The sequence below is a fragment of the Ceratotherium simum genome, chromosome 34 (genome assembly GCF_057802395.1).
Source record: "Ceratotherium simum simum isolate JZ-2026a chromosome 34, ASM5780239v1, whole genome shotgun sequence".
NCBI lineage: Eukaryota > Metazoa > Chordata > Mammalia > Perissodactyla > Rhinocerotidae > Ceratotherium > Ceratotherium simum.
Genome location: NC_141933.1, coordinates 20,508,946 through 20,529,297, shown reverse-complemented (window position 1 = coordinate 20,529,297; position 20,352 = coordinate 20,508,946). Strand labels below are relative to the sequence as shown.

Sequence of the window (20,352 nt, the reverse complement as noted above, 5' to 3'; positions counted from 1 at the left end):
TCTCTTTGTAAAGAGGTTTTCAGTTATTGATTTTTGATAACTGTCCCTGCAGGACATAGAGTCAAATGATGGTTACAACAAACTAAAAATTATGAGATTTCTCTTAAGTCAGAAGATGGCATTTGAAAATTTATTGTTTACAATCTGATCTCTTTGGATCTCCAGAATGACATACCCCTCTCTTGGGATTCTGCCCAAGGCACAAGGGCACACTGGCCCTATTACACGCTTACCTGAACTGGTGAGTACGCTGAGGGGGCTGCTGGATGTAGTGAGAGCATTGGTACCACTGGGTGTGTTCTGAGCTGCGCTAGCTGCAGCAGCTAGTGCAGCCAAATTCTGTAACTGCATTGCATTTAACCCTGCAACATCCAAAGCAAGAGATCAGCCAGCAGATAAGGGTGTCTCATCTCCACTCCAGCAATGACAGTGCACGCAGCAGAAGGCTGGTCCCAAAGAGGAACTGTTGTAGATAAGCCTTAAAAACATTCCTATAGGGCTCCAAAGAGATTCAGACATCACTCAACTCATTAAGAAACTTGATACCGCTTCCTCAGAGAAGACATCTAATCCAATAGCATGCCACCCCATGTGAGCACTGATAAAGGGATGGGCAATCAGGAAACCAGGAAAGAGGGGTAAGTCTGTGGTCTATCATGGGGCCAGCTGTCCAAGAGAACAACAATGCCAAAACCTGCGGCACAGAACAGGGACTGCAACCGAGCCCCTCACTCATACGTTACAGGGCATTTTCTCCTTGCAATGAAGTGAACGAGCAGAAAACGTAGCAGAAGTCCAGAAGGCCACGGGAGGAACAACAGGGGAGAATACGACTAAGAACAGCAATGGGAGAAAGAATAAAGGAAAAAACCACCACTTGAATAGCAAGCAGATTAATCATCAGACAGAGAAGAGAAAAAACAGAGGGAAAGACTTCCAAGCGGAATAGAACCTAGGCAACACAGCTAAAAGGAAAGCAAGAAATTTGAAGAGCGCTGACAATGTGTTGCAAACCATTTACTAGATGATGGAAAGGCAGGTGGGTGGGTAAGGGGTAGAATTCAGGAGAATAAAAAACTACAACACAGGGCCGGCCCTGTGGCTTAGCGGTTAAGTGCACACGCTCCACTACTGGCGGCCTGGGTTCAGATCCCGGGCGCGCACCGACGCACCGCTTCTCCGGCCATGCTGAGGCGGCGCCCCACATACAGCAACTAGAAGGATGTGCAACTATGACACACAACTATCTACTGGGGCTTTGGGAGAAAAAAAGGAGGAGGATTGGCAATAGATGTTAGCTCAGAGCCGGTCTTCCTCAGCAAAAAGAGGAGGAGTAGCATGGATGTTAGCTCAGGGCTGATCTTCCTCACAAAAAAAAAAACAAAAAAAAACTACAACACAGATACATTTACAATCCAGCAACTTTCCAAAAACATAGCAAACTCTAAGTCCCTCGGACAAAGTGAACTAGTATCAAAAGTTTTCAAATGGCAAAATGCAGTTCACCTACGACTACCCGTTTCTCAGATGCACTTGCCTAGCCTCATCCCACTGCGGAAGGGGCAGGGGCAGGGGCAGAGGCAGGCAGCTCTGAACTGCCCACCTCCCTACCCTCATAACTTTTCTGATGGCCACTGCCTCAGGTTTGTCTGTGGAGCCCCATTTTGTTATAAACTCAGGTATCTGTCAATTAAGTTTCCCAGGCATATTAACAGCCATGAAAGGTAATCACCTAAGAAATAACATGCATAAGACACAGAGGTAAACTAACTGCCAGGGTTCTAGCAGCTTCAGCGTAAGCCATTTGCATGGAAGCCACCTTAAGCTTTTCTTCACAGAGTCACTGGAAAAGTCACTTTATTGTGGAAATAAAGAGTTCCTGCAATTTTCTCCTTATCAAAATGGCCTAGATAGTCCTCAGGTGCTAACAGTTCTTTTCCATCTTCTTCCTCAATAGAGACATAAAGGGGTGGGGAGCGGCAGACAACCCCAGAGCAATCTGGCACCAACAACTAATAGGGCCACCTTCTAGAGACAAGGCAGTTGAGCCTGGGATGTTCATCTTATGTCAGGCTTACGTAACGAATGGAAAAAATTTTTTTTTCTGCACAAATGGTGCAAAACTCTCAGACTGTTGTCAGCTGGGTCTGTTGGCTTGGTTGCTGCTGCTCCTCCGCAGCAGTGAAACACTTACCTCCCATTGGGTGGAGGCTGCTCAGGGTGTTGAGGTTCCCAGAGGAGGCAGTCTGCTGAAGGAGCTGCAAATAAAGCTAGACATTACACCAAAAAACAGAACAAGAGTGAGAGTGAGGGCTGGTTCTGCATCTGGGATAACTCTACAGCACAGCAAAGCAAAGAGTGCAGAGGCCCCCAGAGAGAAGAAAGTTGAAGACAAGAACTCAAGCCAACACAACAGAAACATGAAGCTTGTGACAGCACAGGACAATACAACACAGCTAAAGCCCTAGCCCAGACGGCAGTTATGTTCACTGAGTACTGAGCCACGCTCAAGGCTGGGCAACAGAATGCAGCACAGCAGAAAACAGAATAGAGCAGGGAACTAAGCTCAACCCAAGCAGCTATGCAGTCCACTGTGATGAGTGTCTGCATATGAATGACTGCCATTTCTAGTTCCTCTCTCCCAAGATCTCCTTAGTCAGGTCCACACACCTTATTCTGCAGATTGTTTCCAGCTGGATGCTCAATTTCTACTTCACACAACTATTTTAAATATCAAATGTGACGATTTCAGGGTACTTCTTGGAGTCATCCTTTACTGGTCACAACTGACCCATGACTAGATCAGTCTCTCCCATGCTACACATCCAGCCCCATTCATCCCCTCCCCTCCACACTGGTCTTCACTGTTGCAGATGACCAAATGATTGACGGATCAGTCCATAACAGTTCAGTGTACATTCTTTTTCAATGACTGTCCCATAATAAATAAAACAAGAAGACCTGTCCATGAGCTTATGACCTCTATGACTTTACTCTGTACCTTAAAACTGCAACCTTCATCTAACCAACCTGCCGAAAACCTTTGCTCCACTCAAAAACCCAATCACTGTTCTTTATGGACAACCGGTATTCTTATCACTGGATCCTTTATTCAACCTGTTGCCCATCCCCATAAATATCTGACTTGGTTCCTCTGTCCTCATGAATCCCTTTAGCCCATAAGGATTTCAGGAAGTCCACAAACCTCCAGAGATAGAATGAAAAAATGCACATACACACAACTTTTACCAGCTTCTCAAAGACGTCGACAACCCCACAAAGATTAAGAACCACTGCTCTAGTCCAAGAGAGATCAGGTTCAAGTCCATATACTTCAGAAAGAACTTCATAATTAATGATGATATACTACCGCTTACACAGTCCATTAGCACCCACATGCCTTCATTTTTCTTCTTTTAAATCTCTGGGCAATGTGTTCACTCCCAACTAGTGGACTCTGCATACTGTACTTGGCACTTTCATTTCCTCCCTAAATGAAAACAGCTCTTAGGGTGGGGGTCACATCTCAGTGAAACAAAGAGACCATAGCTCTCCACATACACCATCATGTGCTTGCTGGATGTGACAACGACAACAAAAAGGGGAGTCTTCTCTAAAAAGGGCTCCAAAACTCTCTAAGAAAAGCGAATGAATATCACGGAGATTATTTTCAAAGTATTATCATTTTGGTAGAAGACTAAAATCTCCCTGAATTTTCTGAACTTATAAGCAATGTTCTAGCACTAAGAAACAATTTAATCTGTTGAAATGCAACAATCATCTACATTTTTTGACTTTAGAGAAATACCTGCTGGGAAACTGGGATTTCTTCTAAGATTTTAGAAATTTGGAGACCAGGGGACATTCAAAGTAGCTAAAACTCAGTACTAGCAGACAGAAATCACTGCCTTTCTTCTATTTCTACAAAGAATAATATTTTAAAGGATGAGGAGTGAAAGATTATAATCATTCCCATGTGTATAATTCTCAACGGTCCATACAAATCTAGTGGTTTCATCATTTATTTTCCTTCACTGGTAGCTTCACAGATGACCTGTTCTTGCTGATTTGCACATGAGTCAGTTTGAAGTGTCTTGTGCTGTCTGCAATTCTTTTACAGGGTAAAGCAGTGATAATCCCCTGTAATATATATTGCAGACGTAGTAAATCTAAAGAATGAATTGGAGCCTGGCAGCCTGGCCCTCTTTTGGACTATGTGACTCGAATTCAACAAGAGAGAGATCAAATTAAAGGAAATCTATTCACGATGTAGTGAACTCAACATACACCTGTAATATTAATTAATAATGTCCATGTTAATCTCTTGATCTCTCAGTCAGTGAAAAGAAACATTTACCATACTCTTCAGGGAAGACTCAACGAGGATTTTAATGATGTCTTCCGTATCTAGTAGAAAGAAATACGGAGAAAGATATTTGGTAGTTCAGATTCCCTCAGGAATTTTTTCTTGGGGGCAGGGACACATGAGATGTTTCTAAATCTTTGTATCAGGAAATCAGGATTTCGCTTTAATTGTAGCAGAAACCTCAATATATACATAACCAAAGCTGTGTGATGAAAGAGAGAGAGAGACAGACAGAGAGAGACTAACATGACTTAAAGAATATCGCATTGCTTGAATTTTTACCTAAAATTTCAATATGCTAAAAGTTGTAAATGTCATTGTGTCTGCTAGCTAGGGACAGTGAAGAAGAAACAGCTGGGAGCTTGCACAGTCTGCAGAAAGCAAACCACAAAGACTCACTGCTAAATACTGGGGTCCAAGAGTATTTAGACCGGCAAGGTTTCCCCACACAGATGCTGCGCTGATTTGCTGCATCTGCTGCTGGAGCTGCTGGGCCATTCTCTTCTGTTCTTTGTCCTTCTGTGTATCAGCAAATTTTACCACCATGGGGGATGAGCAGCCCTATGAAAACACCAAAATCAAACGGTCAAACTCTTCCTTCTGGGTGAAGGAAAAATCCTCCTTCATAGTGACAGGCAGAATGCATTCTAATTTCATTCACTGCGAAATGATTCTCTTCCTGACAGACAAGTGGCAAAAGACAATTTAAAAGGGCCACTACTTCCAATATGTTAATTTTAAAGAAAACATCCACTTTTAACTTGAAGATGTTTGGCCTGCTTAACTTTTAGGGCAATCAGATACTGTATATGCTGCTGGGCTTTGATGGCCAACTGTCCTAGCTAGCACTCTTAGGCTAAGGAATTCCCCCCTTTCATTCATCTGCTCCCTACCTCCATGGTCTGTGCTTGGTGCATTGCCTTGATAGCCGTCTGTGCCATGGCTCTTGTTGTAAAAGTCACAAATGCACAACCTGGTAAGAGAAGGGTCAATAACTCATTCACTCATTTGCTTATTTATTCATCTGACAGACACTTCCTGAGCACCTACTACGTGCCAAGGACTATGCTAGTGATACAGACACGGTTCCTGCCTTCAGGGGTTCACGATATAGGGGAAGAGACAGGTATGTTACAACAGGGTGATAAGGGCTTTAATGGAAAACCAGGGAAGCACAGACAGGAAAGAAAGTGCTTGAGGGATAAAGGAGGAATCATATCCTCCAGTTTCTCTTGAGAAGGAAGTGTTTCCATTTTGGTATCAACAACCTCTCCAAGCACAGAAGGAGAGAATTTTAATATATGACACTTAAGTGCAGAATGTAGACTCCTTAGGGAGGCTGGGAGAATATTAAAGGGATTAATCAGTAGGAGCCGAAACAGGACCTAGATATACAACACCAAGCCCAACCTCTCCATCACGACAGGGCCATGTTAGATAGGGATCACTGGTTTCCACTGGTCCAATTAAAAGAGACTCCCAATTTAAGACAAGTCTTCAAAGGGTAAAAATGTACCCACCTCGGCTCAGGCCATCAGGTCCCCGCAATATCCTGCATTCTTCAATCTGTCCAAATGAAGAGAACATGACTCGGATGTCATTTTCAGTGCACTTCTTGGAAATCATACCAATAAACAGCTTCCTGTCTTCCACTGCTAAGAGAGTAAAACAGAGAAGGTTTGAACATTATTACTACAAGGGTTAGTGTAGCACAGATTCTGGGTTTGAATATTGGCTCTTGGCCTTTATACCATATTTTGTGGATTCTAAGACACATTTTTTTCATAATCCCGCACCTCCTCTTACAATCAGTGGAATCTTAAAATTATAATTGGAAGCATTTAGATGAAATATAGTAGCTGTGTGATATTGTGAAAGTTACTTAACCATTCTATGCCTGTTTCTTCATCTGATTAATCGGGATACCCAGGTTTACCTCAAAGGTAGCTTTAGCTAAGGCAAAGTACTTAGCATCCTGCCTATCACTCAGTAATGTGTGCTTTTACTAGCAATATTACTATACTAAAGAAGGAAGAGTTTTCACACTAATATGACAAGAGAAACAGAACACATCTTTCAGTGAGTGTAACCGTCCACCTTCCACTTCTCATTATTCTCTTAGGACTAAGTTCTCCTTCCTAACTTGTTCATCTCTCCCCTCAGTCCTGTCCATAAGAAATTATACTGTTAAAAGATATTCCACTTCATTTTAAAATGTTCTTGTAATGTTTCCCTAGAAACTCTATTTAACTCATTTATTTACCATACTTATTTTAAAGAAAAAAACAATTTAGATGACAGATTACGTAGAGCACTGGACCACTACCTTATACCATACACAAAAATTAACTCAAAATTGGGGCCGGCGCCATGGCTTAGCGGTTAAGTGCATGCACTCAGCTACTGGAGGCCCGGGTTCGGATCCCGGGCGCGCACCGATGCACTGCTTGTCCGGCCATGCTGAGGCAGCCTCCCACATACAGCAACTAGAAGGATGTGCAACTATGACATACAACTATCTACTGGGGCTTTGGGGAGAAAAAAGGAAAAAAAACGAGGAGGATTGGCAATAGATGTTAGCTCAGCGCCGGTCTTCCTGAGCAAAAAGAGGAGGATTGGCATCGATGTTAGCTCAGGGCTGATCTTCCTCACAAAAAAAAAAAAAAAAAAAAAAAAAAAAACTCAAAATGCATTAAAGACTTGAATGTAAAATCTGAAACCATAAAACTCCTGGAAGAAAACACAGGCGGTAAGCTCCATGACATGGGTCTTGGTGATGATTTTTTGGATTTGACACCAAAAGCAAAGGCAACAAAAGCAAAAATAAACAAGTGGGACTACATCAAACTAAAAAGCTTCTGCACAGCAAAGGAAACCATCAACAAAATGAAAAGGCAACCTACTGAATGGAAGAAAATATCTGCAAATATAATATACCTGATAAGAGGTTAATATCCAAAATATATAAAGAACTCATACAACTCAATAGCAAAAAAAAGACAATTTGATTTAAAAATGGGCAGATGATCTGAATAAACATTTTTCCAAAGAAGACATACAGATGGCCAACAGGTACATGAAAAGATGCCCAACATCAGTAATCAGGGAAATGCAAATCAAAATCACAATAAGATATCACCTCACACTTGTTAGAATGGCTATCATCAAAAAGACAAGAAATAACAGGAAACGTCGGTGAGGATGTGAAGAAAAAGGAATCCTTGTGCACTGCTGGTAGTAATGTATGGCACAGCCACTGTGGAAAACAATATGAAGGGTCCTCAAAAAATTAAAAACAGAACTACCATATGATCTAGCAATTCCACTTCTAGGTATCTATCTGAAGAAGATGAAAACACTAACTCGAAAAGATACATGCACTCCCATGTTCACTGCAGCATTATTTACAATAGCCAAGACACGGAAACAGTATAAGTGCCCATATCCGTTTATATGAACGGATAAAGAAAATGCAGTAAATATATACAATGGAATATTATTCAGCCATAAAAAGAATGAAATCTAGCCATTTGTGACAACATGGATGGACTCTGAGGGCATTATTCTAAGTGAAATAAGTCAGACAGAGAAAGACAAATACCATATGATCTCCCTTATATGTGGAATCTTAAAAAAAAAAAAAGAATCTGAGCTCATAGATACAGAGAACACACTGGTGGCTGCCAGAGGCAGGAGTAAGGAGTGGGCAAAACAGGTGAAGGGGATCAAAAGGTACAAAATTCCAGTTATAAAATAAATAAGTCATGGGGATGTAAGGTACAGCATGGTGACTACAGTTAGTAAGACTGTACTGCATATTTGCAAGTTGCTAATAAAAAAGTAGATCTTAAAAGTTCTCATCACAAGAAAAAAACTTTTTCTAACTATGTATGGTGATGGATATCTAGACTTACTGTGGTGAGCATTTTGCAATATATACAAATAGTGAATCATTATGTCGTACCTCGGGAACTAATATAACGTTATATGTCAACTACACCTCAATAAAAAAAAAAAAAAGATTACTTAGAGCACAATACGATCCAGATGCCATGAAAACAGCAAACTAGGAAGAAACCTTATACATGGAGAGTTTTATATGCTTGCTTACCATTGTTCTTCTCACTGTCAGCAGGTTTCATCTGTATAGGATGATGCATCTAAAAAGGAAAACATGAATATTATCACTATACACATTGAAGGCATTCAGAAATATAAACGAAGGCTCTAAAGGAAATACCAAAACTAGAGCCTCAAGAGTTCTTTCTGAACTCATGTCTGCCTCATGATCTTCCCCCACAAAAATATCAAAACAGAATGTGTGTCAAGAAGTTGCAATTCTCTTGGCTGAGACAGAACTACTTTCAGCCTATCTTTTTCAAAATGTTTCCTTTATGTCTTCCTTTACATCAACTCCTGTGGCAGTCATCCTTTTCCCCAAAACAGTTTTCAGTGTGTGCCTGAAATGTTTAAGTATGTCCCTATGTGTCAAAACCACCACAGTTCCACTTACTAGTAGGAGCTTTCTTACCCCTGGGAGGACCTTCATGTTGTGAAGAGCATTCTGGGCTTCTAATGCAGCTTTGCGGGTATAAAATGTAACAAAACAGCACCCTGCAATAAACAAGATTTCATTAAATCAAACCAGTCCTTTGAAAGCAGATAATTCCTAGAGCACTCCCTCCTTCACGGACATATTGAAACTTAAAAGAGAGGGCTGGGTTTATTAAAATTAGCCAAAAAAAAGGAGAGAGAGAGAATCTAGCAGAAAAAAAATCCCACATTATTTTCTATGCATTTTCTTTATTGTTATAGTGTCATAGTTCTATTAAGATTCTTTTTTAGCTGTTCCTTTAACTTTTCTGGGAAACATGACTTCCCTTACAAAGGTCATAGTACCATGCCATTCAACCCAGCCTACCTGGAGCACCAGGTAGTGTGCTGGGCAAGAAGTCACAGCCACAAACAAGACAGACAGGGTCTTGTACTCTTGCAGCTTATAGTCTACCAGGAACTCTTTCTTTCTCAGAATAAACCACACCTTACACTGTAGCCAATTTCTGCCATATGTCTCAAAAATAATTATCATTTATTAAATTATAAAATGAATTAAGAGCAAGAACCTCTTAATATCTTTTTTTGGCCTCTTGGTTCTCATCAAATATAATTAAGCTTCTAACAGCACATGACACTGACTGAGAAGATCTGTAGATTTTGTGCTTGTATCTTTGCTGGGGATAGGAAGGGGGACATGAGTCTTGTAAATCTTAGGCCTATAGTCCCAGGAGATACAATACAGATTTCTTTCAAAATCACTCTGCAATTAAGATTTTAAATTACTGCATGTGATATTGCCAGTATCTTCAGAAACTACAATACTTCATGTTTTTGGTTAACTATGCCACAAAGATAAAAATAATTCCTCTGCTTCTAGATCTTCTATTAATGTAGTTTCAAATATGACAATCATGCTTGCTCACATCTGCACCACAGAACAGCTTTCACCAAAAAGTACTCTGAAATCGGTCATCTGGAAAAATAACAGTACATCTATGCCTGTGTGTGTGTAGGGGCAAAGCTGATGTCTTATCTACCACCAGTCCTATAAAACTTCCACTCTGCAGGGTACTTCTCGAAGCAGCTCACCCTTTCTTCTCTCATTCATTTGTAGGCTACAACGAACAGGTTACCTACAAACAAGTCCGCCCAGTTGCTAAGCCATCCTGCAAGGCCTCTGTAACACTGACAGAATCCATGGGGACGTGGACAATCTTTCTTTTTCAGCTTACCCTAGTCAAAACGCTACAGAAAACCGTATGTGGGGGCCGGCCGCGTGGCTTAGCGGTTAAGCGCGCGCGCTCTGCTGCTGGCGGCCTGGGTTCGGATCCCGGGCGCGCACCGACCCACCACTTCTCCGGCCATGCTGAGGCCATGTCCCACATACAGCAACTAGAAGGATGTGCAGCTATGACATACAACTATCTACTGGGGCTTTGGGGGAAAAAAATAAATAAAATCTTAAAAAAAAAAAAAGAAAAAAGAAAACCGTATGAGGTTGGTTTACTTCAACTTTACTTTTGTCACGCTATTACAAAGATCAAATGAGACACTCATATGAATCTGTCTCTCGCATACAGAGCTCTCACAAAGGAATGCCCAAGATCCAATATACGAGTTATCCTCATGATGTCACCTTAACTTTTTAAGTCATTAAATGTGTTTGGGGGCCGGCCCCGTGGCATGGCGGTTAAGTGCGCGCGCTCTGCTACCGGTGGCCTGGGTTCGGATCCCGGGCACGCACCGACGCACCGCTTCTCCGGCCATGCTGAGGCCGCGTCCCACATACAGCAACTGGAAGGATGTGCAACTATGACATACACTGGGGCTTTGGGGGTGGGGGGGGAATGTGTTTGGGCTGGAAGATACAGCTACTGAAAATGAACAGGTATTTTCTCCGCCATATAACCAGAGGAGCATTCTGGCAATGACAGACAGCATACATGTGACAGAAATTACATGTAAAACCCAAAGCCCTTACCTTTGCTCTGAGGAGGGTTTTGGCTCCTATCCCTTAGGACGTTGATTTCATAGACAGCACCATACTGTTCAAAGAGTTCCCTCAAGTCCTTCTCAGACCAGGTCCTTGGAACCTGGCCCACAAACATCTTGATAGCATCAAGATCCGGTTGGTCTGGGTGGTCCAGGGTGCCGTTCATTTTCTTTGAGCTACGTGAAATAAAATAAAACTTCTATTATGTATTCATATTGCTTTCCAGAGGGAGTTTTCTTCTCTTTAAAGATCTCAACTACTTCTTGAAAAAGTAGGGGAAAAAATTCTACTTCCTTTCACTACCTCATTCAATTTACCAGAGTTCCCTGGTCCTCCCTCGCCATGGCCACCCCTTCCATTAGATCCCAAATTAAAGTCACCATTCAGGACACCCTGGGTTTTAACTAAGGAACTGAGTGTCACTCATTCCTTATCTAGCATAAGACTTCTCACAAGAACTTAAGAGGTAAAGTTCCTAAAGCAAGTTTTAATAATTTTTAAGCATAGTTACTATTTTAAATGTCCACAAAATCACAAAGGACTATTGATTATGTAATTAAGATTCAGGACTCTCAACGTATACAATGATAGGTGATAAGTTTTCTTTCAGTAGATGTTAGAACAGAAGCACTTGATTTCCAAGGTCTAAGCTTAAGAACTCATCAGAATGTTAGCCTTTGAATGTTGCTGTCTCATGTGTAATCCTGGTGCTCTTGACTAAGGCCCCAAGACTACAACAAAGCTTTGTCTCTTAAACTTTCACAAATTTCTGTTATATAAATATAAACAATAACGCCATCATTCTAGGGTTTTTTGTTTCTAAGTTATCCAATTTACTGCTATTTCTCCAAGACTTGATGAGCTAATTCCCTTAGGAATTGCAATCATATCGTCCATGAATTCTTCCAATCCTATCACACCAAACTTGTAATGCTCCTACACCTTCATTCCTACCCCAGCCACTGCCAAGAACCTAGGGGAAGACTCGCACCAGAGGGATAAATGTTTCTACTCAGAATGAATCAAAGTCCTTCTTCTCTACCACTGTTCCAAGATCTTACTCTCAGCATTTATCTAAACCAATAACAACTTAAATCCCAAATAGCTAGCATGATTAACTTTTCAGTTAGTGTTTGCTTAATCCAGAAATCACGCCATCATACTCAAACTAGCCATGCTCTAATATTCAATCCTAAATAAAATGCTAGTTTTGTTTAAAGGAAAAACAAGTTTTTTCTACTATCTTTTGAATAGTAGATAGCAGTACTATCTTTTGAACATACTTGAAGATCCTTGACAATGCTGAATCTACGAAAGTAGTTCAACGTGTCTTTTAATTCTTAAATCTCATGCAATTAAACACCCACAGGGGGCTGGCCCCGTGGCTTAGTGGTTAAGTGAGCGCGCTCCACTGCTGGCGACCCGGGTTCGGATCCCGGGCTCGCACCGACGCGCTGCTTCTCCGGCCATGCTGAGGCCGCGTCCCACATACAGCAACTAGAAGGATGTGCAGCTATGACATACAACTATCTACTGGGGCTTTGGGGGGAAAAAATAAATAAATAAATAAAAAACCTTTAAACACCCACAGGGGCTATTCTCATATCACCTTTGCTGAAAGTAGCACTAACTAAATAGCAAAAGCTATAAGACAAATGGCATATAGACCAACTCTCGTTGCTATGGCTGTGAAGGTTCCGTAAGCTCCTCCAGGTTAATTAGTCAGTTTCATCAGGACTCAGTACTAAATTTCTACTTTCATTAAAGTATTTACCACCTTTTAGCACAATCTGGCTGTACCTACCTCTCTCAACTAGACTGAGAGTTCCCTGAAGGCAGAAACTGTTTTATCTCCTATTCATTCTTATAGCCACACCTGGTAGTGCTTGGTTCTAAGTAAGTACTCAGATATGGGATGGGAGGAATTTCTTGTTCTCAGCAATTCCCCCTATTTAATCAACTAACCCTGATAAAAATGAATGCTGTGCACAAAGAGTGCTCACAAATTAAAGAGTAGCTATTATCTCCTATGATTATTTGATTGCCACAGGATCAACCTGACTTTTTTCCTTTAAGTGTTTTGGAATGCACTGTTTTATTGGTTTTCCTTTATTAATTTAAAACCATGTGTGAGAAGTCGTTGCAAAAATATACTGCAGCTACTTTTAGAAGCCTAATCAGAACATAATCAGAATGTTCTAACAGAAATCATGCTACCATGATATTAAAAAACCCCTCTGACTAGTGAAACAACGGGTGTCACTCCTCACAACCTGTCCGCAACTTTAATTACTAGCTTTAATATCATCTTATTAAAATGTTGTTAATCTTTAATCATATTTCTATTCTAAGGAGGGTTAACACAGAACCCAAATGGTGCTCAGAATATGTTTTAATGATAAGGAAGCTGACAGCTATTTCTGAAGAGGAAAGGGTTTACTGATTTGTATTACAATAGAGGCAACTGCTCTCAATTTGTCCCTTCCTTCTGTATTTGTGTACCATTTCTAAACTTTCTACATCGCTGTTTAGTGGAAAAGCATAAACATGGTTAATATATGTGGATTACAGTTTATCCAAAAGTTCAGTGGAGACTCAGCATTCCAGACAAATGCCCTTCCTTCCTCTTTCCAAATCCTGCATTTCTTCATGTCCACTTACTCCATGAACCACCCTTTCCCCCTGTGTATACTAATTCAGAAGCCAGAAGAATACCCTAGAGCAGTGCTATTCAAAGTGCCCAAGGACCAGCAGCAATCTTCAAACTTAACCCTTTAGAAACTTTTCAAGCAACTGGACTGAATAATTTTATATATGCTCAATCTAATAATAATAAAAATATACACAATATGCAAGCTTACATCTTATTATTTTGTTTTTCTATTAAATTGTTTTTATTGTATTTTACAAGTTGGGTGGTGGCGGGATTCACCAGTTTGAGAAGCACTTCTCGAGCATAGTCAATTATCAGGCCAGGCTCAAGATGCTGCGGACACGATGCAACTGGAGTTATGCACTGACTTATTCCTTCCTCCCATAAATACTGGGCACTGACTTATACAGGCTAGGCACTGTGTTAGATGTGGTAAACATTGGTGAATAAGGAAAACATGGGATATTTCTTTGGAGTGCATGAAGACAGAAATAAAGTGGCAATATCAGCTAGAGACAAAAGAGAGAGCAGCAACCAGATGTATATCCACGTATACATAATAAGCAATCACGAACTTTCTCATCAACTGTTACTGCATCTGAAGAGAAGGGCAACCACCCTCTTCCTCCATCCTCAACCTTCCACACATACTTCCAGTATGCACCCAGTCATTAGCTAAAAGTAACCACTGCAGGGGCCGGCCCGGTGGTAGTGGTTAAGTTCGCAGGCTCCGCTTTGGCGGCCCAGGGTTCGCAGGTTTGGATCCCGGGCTCGGACCTACGCACTGCTTGTCAAGTCATGCTGTGGCAGGCATCCCATATAAAGTAGAGGAGGATGGGCACGGATATTAGTCCAGGGCCAATCTTCCTCAGCAAAAAGAGGACTGGCAACAGATGTTAGCTCACAGCTAATCTTCCTCACCAAAAAAAAAAAAAAACAACAAGTAACCACTGCATAAAAGTCACCTGGGGACAAGTCTCCCAGTGTGATATCCCAAAGATTCCAAATCATCTAGGTATGGCATTTACTGTAAATATCACTAAATACATTCTAAAATTTGTGCCTTACCTCCCCATTGACAGAGAGCTCCTCAGAGTCAGTGATCATGAAATATATTTATTACATCCACTCCAGAACCAAGGAATTCAGCAGCCCCCTGGAGAAGTATCTATCCTGTCCCTGTCATTCCTAAGAGGCAAGACTGTGGAAATTCTTATCTTCTGTGGAAGTACTGACCTGGGAGTAGGATGGAGAGAGAAGAGCAGGGCCTGCAGCAGTGAGGGAAGAAGGGAAATGAGAAGGCCCCGAGTGTTTTAGAAGAGAAGCACGGCAACAACCCACTTCTTTTTATGTTTCTGCTTCTGGCAGCAACTGGCATCATTAAGAAGGAGAAACTGCGAGGAATCGAGACCAGAGGCTGCCCTGTCTATCTTGACTCCCAATGGAACACGCCACAAGAAAATGAAACAGAACCAATTTGGAAGAGAGATGGGAGGGAAAAAAAAGACCTTTATTTTCAAAGCACACATTTGTTCAAAATTCTTAAACCCTCTCGTCTCTTTCCTCTAGCTTTCTCTCTCAAAACTTCACTGCCCACGGCCCAGCTGAGAAGGCAGAGTTGATGTTCTGTCCCATTTGTTTCCCATCCCCAGACCCCAGCTGACAAGAACAGGGGGTGGATCTGTAGATCTTAACCCTACAAGCTGATCCATTGGCTGACCTCTTAGAAACCTGAGACCGTGACCTATGCTCAAAACAGGAAGTCAGGCCTGGCCAATCAAGTTCCTCTATAGCTTCAGGGAGCAAGACAACAGCCACTACCCACATGCGGCTATTTAAATTTAATTTTAAAAACCCAGTTCCGGGGGGCCGGCCCGGAGGCACAGTGCTCCACTTCACCAGCCCGAGGGTTTGCAGGTTCGGATCCTGGGCGTGCACCGACGCACCACTTGTCAAGCCATGCTGTGGCGGCATCCCATATAAAGTAGGGGAAGATGGGCACAGATGTTAGCCCAGGGCCAATCTTCCTCAGCAAAAAAGAAAAAAAACAAAGAAAGAAAAAAAAGGAGGACTGGCAAGGGATGTTAGCTCAGGGCTGAGCTTCCTCACACACGAAAAAAAAAAAAAACAAATTCAGTTCCCCGGTTGCACTAGCCATAGGTGACTAGTGGCTGCTGCATGGCACAGCAGAGATATAAAACATCTTTATCACAGCACTGCTCCACAGAATCTGGAACTAGTTAACAGAAACCAGGAGTTAATGGTGAAGTCAAAAGTGGAAAAGTTGCAACAAGAGATAGCGTGAGTTAAGCTGACATGATGAAAGGGCAGTGGCAAGAGATAACAGGGGTCATGCTAAGATACAGATGAAGATTGAAAACATTATGCTAAGTGAAAGAAGCCAATCACAAAGGGATACATATTGTGTGATTCCATTTATACGAAATGTCTGGAGTAGGCAAATCTATAGAGACAGGAAGTAGGTTAGTGGTTGCCTAGGAATAGGGACTGGGTGGGGGGTGGGGTGGATATGACTGCTAAAGGGTACAAGGTTTCTTTTTGGGGTGATGAAATGTTCTGGAATTAGACAGTGGTGATAGTTGCACAACTCTGTAGATATAGTAAAAATCACTGAATTGTGCACTTTAAAAGGGTAAATTTTATGTTAAGTGAATTATATTTCAATTTGAGAGAGGGAGTCAGAAGACAGGCTGGAAAGGCAGCAAGGCAAAGCCAGGCTGCAACCAAAGTTACAAGGCAGATGCAGAGTAGAAGCAGCAGCAGCACATGCAGGCGAGCAGAACATGTGTCCTATATCAGAAAGAGGGAGTTTCCAGGTCTCCCAGCTGTGGAATCCCTGATTACATTACAGTCCAGTCTGCATGTGATCTTACCAGGAAACTCTTTCATATATGCTAGCTTGAGTGGGTATCTATTCCTCGCAGCCAAACAGGCTGGCAAATACTACCTTCACATCTGTTCAAAGATCATTTCCAAAACCTTTCATTACTCATTTTTTTACTCTCTCCTTCTAACTACCTGTTGACCTCCATTTGTTCATTATACAAACAGAAAAATCTCAGATCCTTACCAATCCCTCCACCTCCCCAGCAGGCATAAATATCTGTTGCATCCCAACCTCCAGCTACCACCCACCCCTACCAGGTGCCTCTGGCTCACACACTGTGCTGTGGAAAAACCGGCACAGAAGAACATCAGGATAAAAACGACCCGGAAACACTGGCCTGAGTTACTTAACAGCTGTTCTTTTTTTTGTGTGAGGAAGATCAGCTCTGCGCTAACATCTGCCAATCCTCCTCTTTTTTTTTTGCTGAGGAAGACTGGCCCTGGGCTAACATCCATGCCCATCTTCCTCCACTTTATATGGGACGCCGCCACAGCATGGCTTGCCAAGTGGTGTGTCGGTGCGCGCCCGGGATCCAAACCGGGGAACCCCGGGCCACCGCAGCGGAGTGCGCGCACTTAACTGCTTGCGCCACCGGGCCAGCCCCCACTTAACAGCTGTTCTTTGGGGAGAACAAAACAGGATGAGTCTATATTGGATGGAAGAAAGTAATTTTCATTTGGATAAAGGGAGATCTTCCTTTAGTTGGGGTGTTAGGTACTAGAAAAAGCTATCAATAAAAGTTTTTAAGTCACCATTCAAAAATAGAACAGCTAGCAATCTGTGTGTGAAGGTTTTCAGCCTTCTTCCCTAAGGTCTGGAGAGATCTCATCTCAGTAATCATCTCTAATTGTAAAAAAAACCTCACAGGGTTTATCATTCATTCAACTGTATTGCCCAAGCTCCTATTATGTGCCAGATACTACACACTACAGGGGCTATAAAAGTGGACTGAACCACCTCTGTCCTGGAAGCAATGTCACTGAACAAGTGGAAGGACACAACTATAACACCCTACAAATGCTTTAACAGAGGTATACAAGTTCTGTGAAAATGGTGGCTACTGTGGTTTTACCTTATTTGGGAGAGGCGGGAGGTGTGTGCAGGGATTTAAGTCGAATGGACTACACAGCTGGGAAAAGTGCTATATAGCATGGAGGAATGAAAGCCTAAGGGGCGATGAGGAAATGTAAGGACTCGTGAGAGGAGAGTGAGGTAACACTAGAAAGGTAGCAAAAGGACTTGAGAGAGTTAGGGGAGAGAATAACAACATTTTAAAAGATTAGGGGAAAAAAGAGAGAAAATTTTAGAAAATCAATGAGAATAAAGAGATAATTTGGAGAGACTCAGTGAAGGGCTTTCCGCGTTGTACCGGCAGGCTTGGACTTTATTCCAAGATTCTTCAACAAGGAAGTGATCAGATTTGTCTTTTTTTTTTTTTTTTTTGGTGAGGAAGATTGTCCCTGAGCTAACATCTGTGCCAATCTTCCTCTATTTTGCATGTGGGACACCGCCACAGCATGGCTTGATGAGCAGTGTTCAGATCTGCACCTGGGATCCAAACCCGTGAACCCCAGGCTGCTGAAGCAGAGTGCGCGAACTTAACCACAATGCCACTGGGGTGGCCCCCAGATTTGTCTTTTAAAAGACATCTAGCAATAATCTAGAGGATGAAATAAAGTGGGGAAATATGGAGATGAGGAGGCTTTAGCACAAACTAGCTCCTCAGATTAGGTCCCGGTCTCAGGCAATGTTGAGAAATTTGGGAGGCAGGACCCACTAGGACTTGGAAATCACAAGATAAAGGAGATAAGGAAAAGGAAGAAGCTACTGATCACTCTTGTGTTCTACTTCAGACAACAGTGTGGAGTTGTTTTTGCGTGGGGAAGCCTCCAAATGGAGGCATTCAATGGGAAGATTTTAGAACAAAGTCACAGAGTTCAGGGGACATTTAGGGGATAGATCTAGAGATGTGAGAATCAGAGAAGCACATCAGTGCCCCCTTAAGCAATGGGAAAGCTAAGAGAAAAAGGCCTGAGATACAACTTTTGGAGAACGCGCATGTCCTGGGGTGCAAGCAAAGTAAGAGGAACCAGTGGAAGCTGAAGAGTGGCCGAGCGGAATCAAGGACAATTGTCACAAGTGAGAACAGGAACCAGGGCTCAGGTCCCCCAGCCCTTCCACAGCTCCTCCACCAATTCTCTGTTGTAAAGAAATCTGGAAATAAGGTACATTGCTAGATCACATTCCCAGGCAATATCAGTTCAGAGAGGAAACCACTGATATCAAGCCTCTCGCTAAAGTTCTTTGAGTGAAAAGGGCTGAGAATCCAAAAAAGAGGTAGCAAGCACACACCATTCTCAGGAACTTTCTTCTTCCCAATGTGGTGTTTTGCTGTATGGTGCCCTGGGAGTGGGCCCAAGGACTTGCAATAACAAGAAAAGTTGATGGGTAACTGCTCAATGACACCTGAGGCAGCCTGGTCTAGTAGGCAAAAATAAGAGAATGTCATTAAACTTGCATTTTAGGCCCAAAGTTGACACCAACTGTCCTCAGGCAAACCAGTTATAGCATCTGTAAAACAAGGCCAATAGCCCATGCCCAATTAACTTCACAAAGCTTTTGTGAAGATGGATAACTAAAACAAATTCAAATGTACTTGGGAAAAAAATTATATAATAGTCTACTCTCTGATTACCTCTACTCAGAATGACCTGTATTCAGTCCATTAGTTCTCAAACTTTAGTGTGCATGAAAAAACCACATGCAACATTGTTAAAATACAGATTCTTGGGCCCTATTCTAGCATAAGAATATCTGAGCATGGGTCCAGGGAACATGCATTTTTATGTTCCTGGTGACTTTCTTGCAGTGGTCCATGGTCCAGACTCCATAGGAATTTGAATTACTCCAAACTCTTAAAAGATGAGAAAACAGGCTGAGGAAAAATGCTGCGTTGAAAGGCTGAACACTAGGCAGTGGCAAAGCATAGAGAGAAAGTGTTACAATGAAAGATAATTTGAACCACAAAGTCCTAATTCTGCTAACTACATACATGGTACTTGGGAATATTTTCATTATGTATTAAGTCTTTAAGATGGCATTCATTGTGATTTCATCTGTTATCTACTCATAAAAAGACACATCTAAACTACTATTATTTTGGAGACTACAGAAAACGCATAGGATCCATTTCAAATGAGCAAGCCAACTAACTTTGAGGACCCCCCCCCAAACTACTCCACAAAGAACTATTCAGAATCTGCTATTACCCACACCTGTTACACCTAATCCTAGGGTAGACTGATTTGCACATGGAGGCCTCAACTCAAAGACCTGCCCTACCGCCTGTTATCCAGGGAATATTCTATCATTTAATATTCTTAGCTTTGAATAACCTAAGGCTCATTTACTTGAGGTTCCAAAATACTTTGAAGCCTGGTTAAAGTAACTGCAATCAGGAGTTAGAAACGTGTTCTTCTGTACAAAGCCCAGAATTCAGGGTCCCGGTAGCTACAACTCAGGCTAGCATTTTAGCTGTGTACAATGGCAGTGTCACTTCTTGAATAGTACTGCAAACTGATGGGGTATTCTCATTCCCATGTTCAAAATTTATTTGGGTAAACTTTCAAGCAAGATTGATCCAGTTTTGCTTTTTGGGGGAGGCGGGCATCTGATGGCCCCCAAATCATATATTGTTGCATTTTCAATTAGACTGGGAAAAAATCAAGGTCCAGAATTATAGTTTACATGTCAATACAGCATTCTGTATACACTACTAAATACACGCTTGCTACCAGTCTCCTCTGTGATATGAGCTAAGAATTTGATCATTAAAGATAAATAAATAAATAACTTCCCCAAAGATTATCTGAAAT

At 41.9% G+C, this 20,352-nt stretch overlaps 1 protein-coding gene across 15 annotated transcripts in view; it reads right to left on the bottom strand.

The window, feature by feature from the left end:
- The window catches only part of CELF1 (CUGBP Elav-like family member 1), a 72,428-nt gene that overhangs the window by 9,814 nt on the left and 42,262 nt on the right, over positions 1–20,352 (bottom strand). For 9 of the 15 annotated variants that reach the window (XM_087422958.1, XM_014792568.2, XM_087422949.1 and 6 more), the window contains 8 exons: positions 10,905–11,092; positions 8,898–8,980; positions 8,478–8,526; positions 5,887–6,021; positions 5,260–5,339; positions 4,766–4,927; positions 2,195–2,270; positions 234–362 (listed from right to left, as the gene is read on the bottom strand). In XM_087422958.1, coding sequence (XP_087279084.1) covers positions 234–362; positions 2,195–2,270; positions 4,766–4,927; positions 5,260–5,339; positions 5,887–6,021; positions 8,478–8,526; positions 8,898–8,980; positions 10,905–11,082 — 892 coding nt within the window. In that variant the 5' untranslated portion in view covers positions 11,083–11,092. The remainder of the gene's footprint in view (positions 1–233; positions 363–2,194; positions 2,271–4,765; positions 4,928–5,259; positions 5,340–5,886; positions 6,022–8,477; positions 8,527–8,897; positions 8,981–10,904; positions 11,093–20,352) is intronic. The other 6 variants (XM_087422953.1, XM_014792575.2, XM_087422956.1 and 3 more) reach the window with 3 other exon arrangements.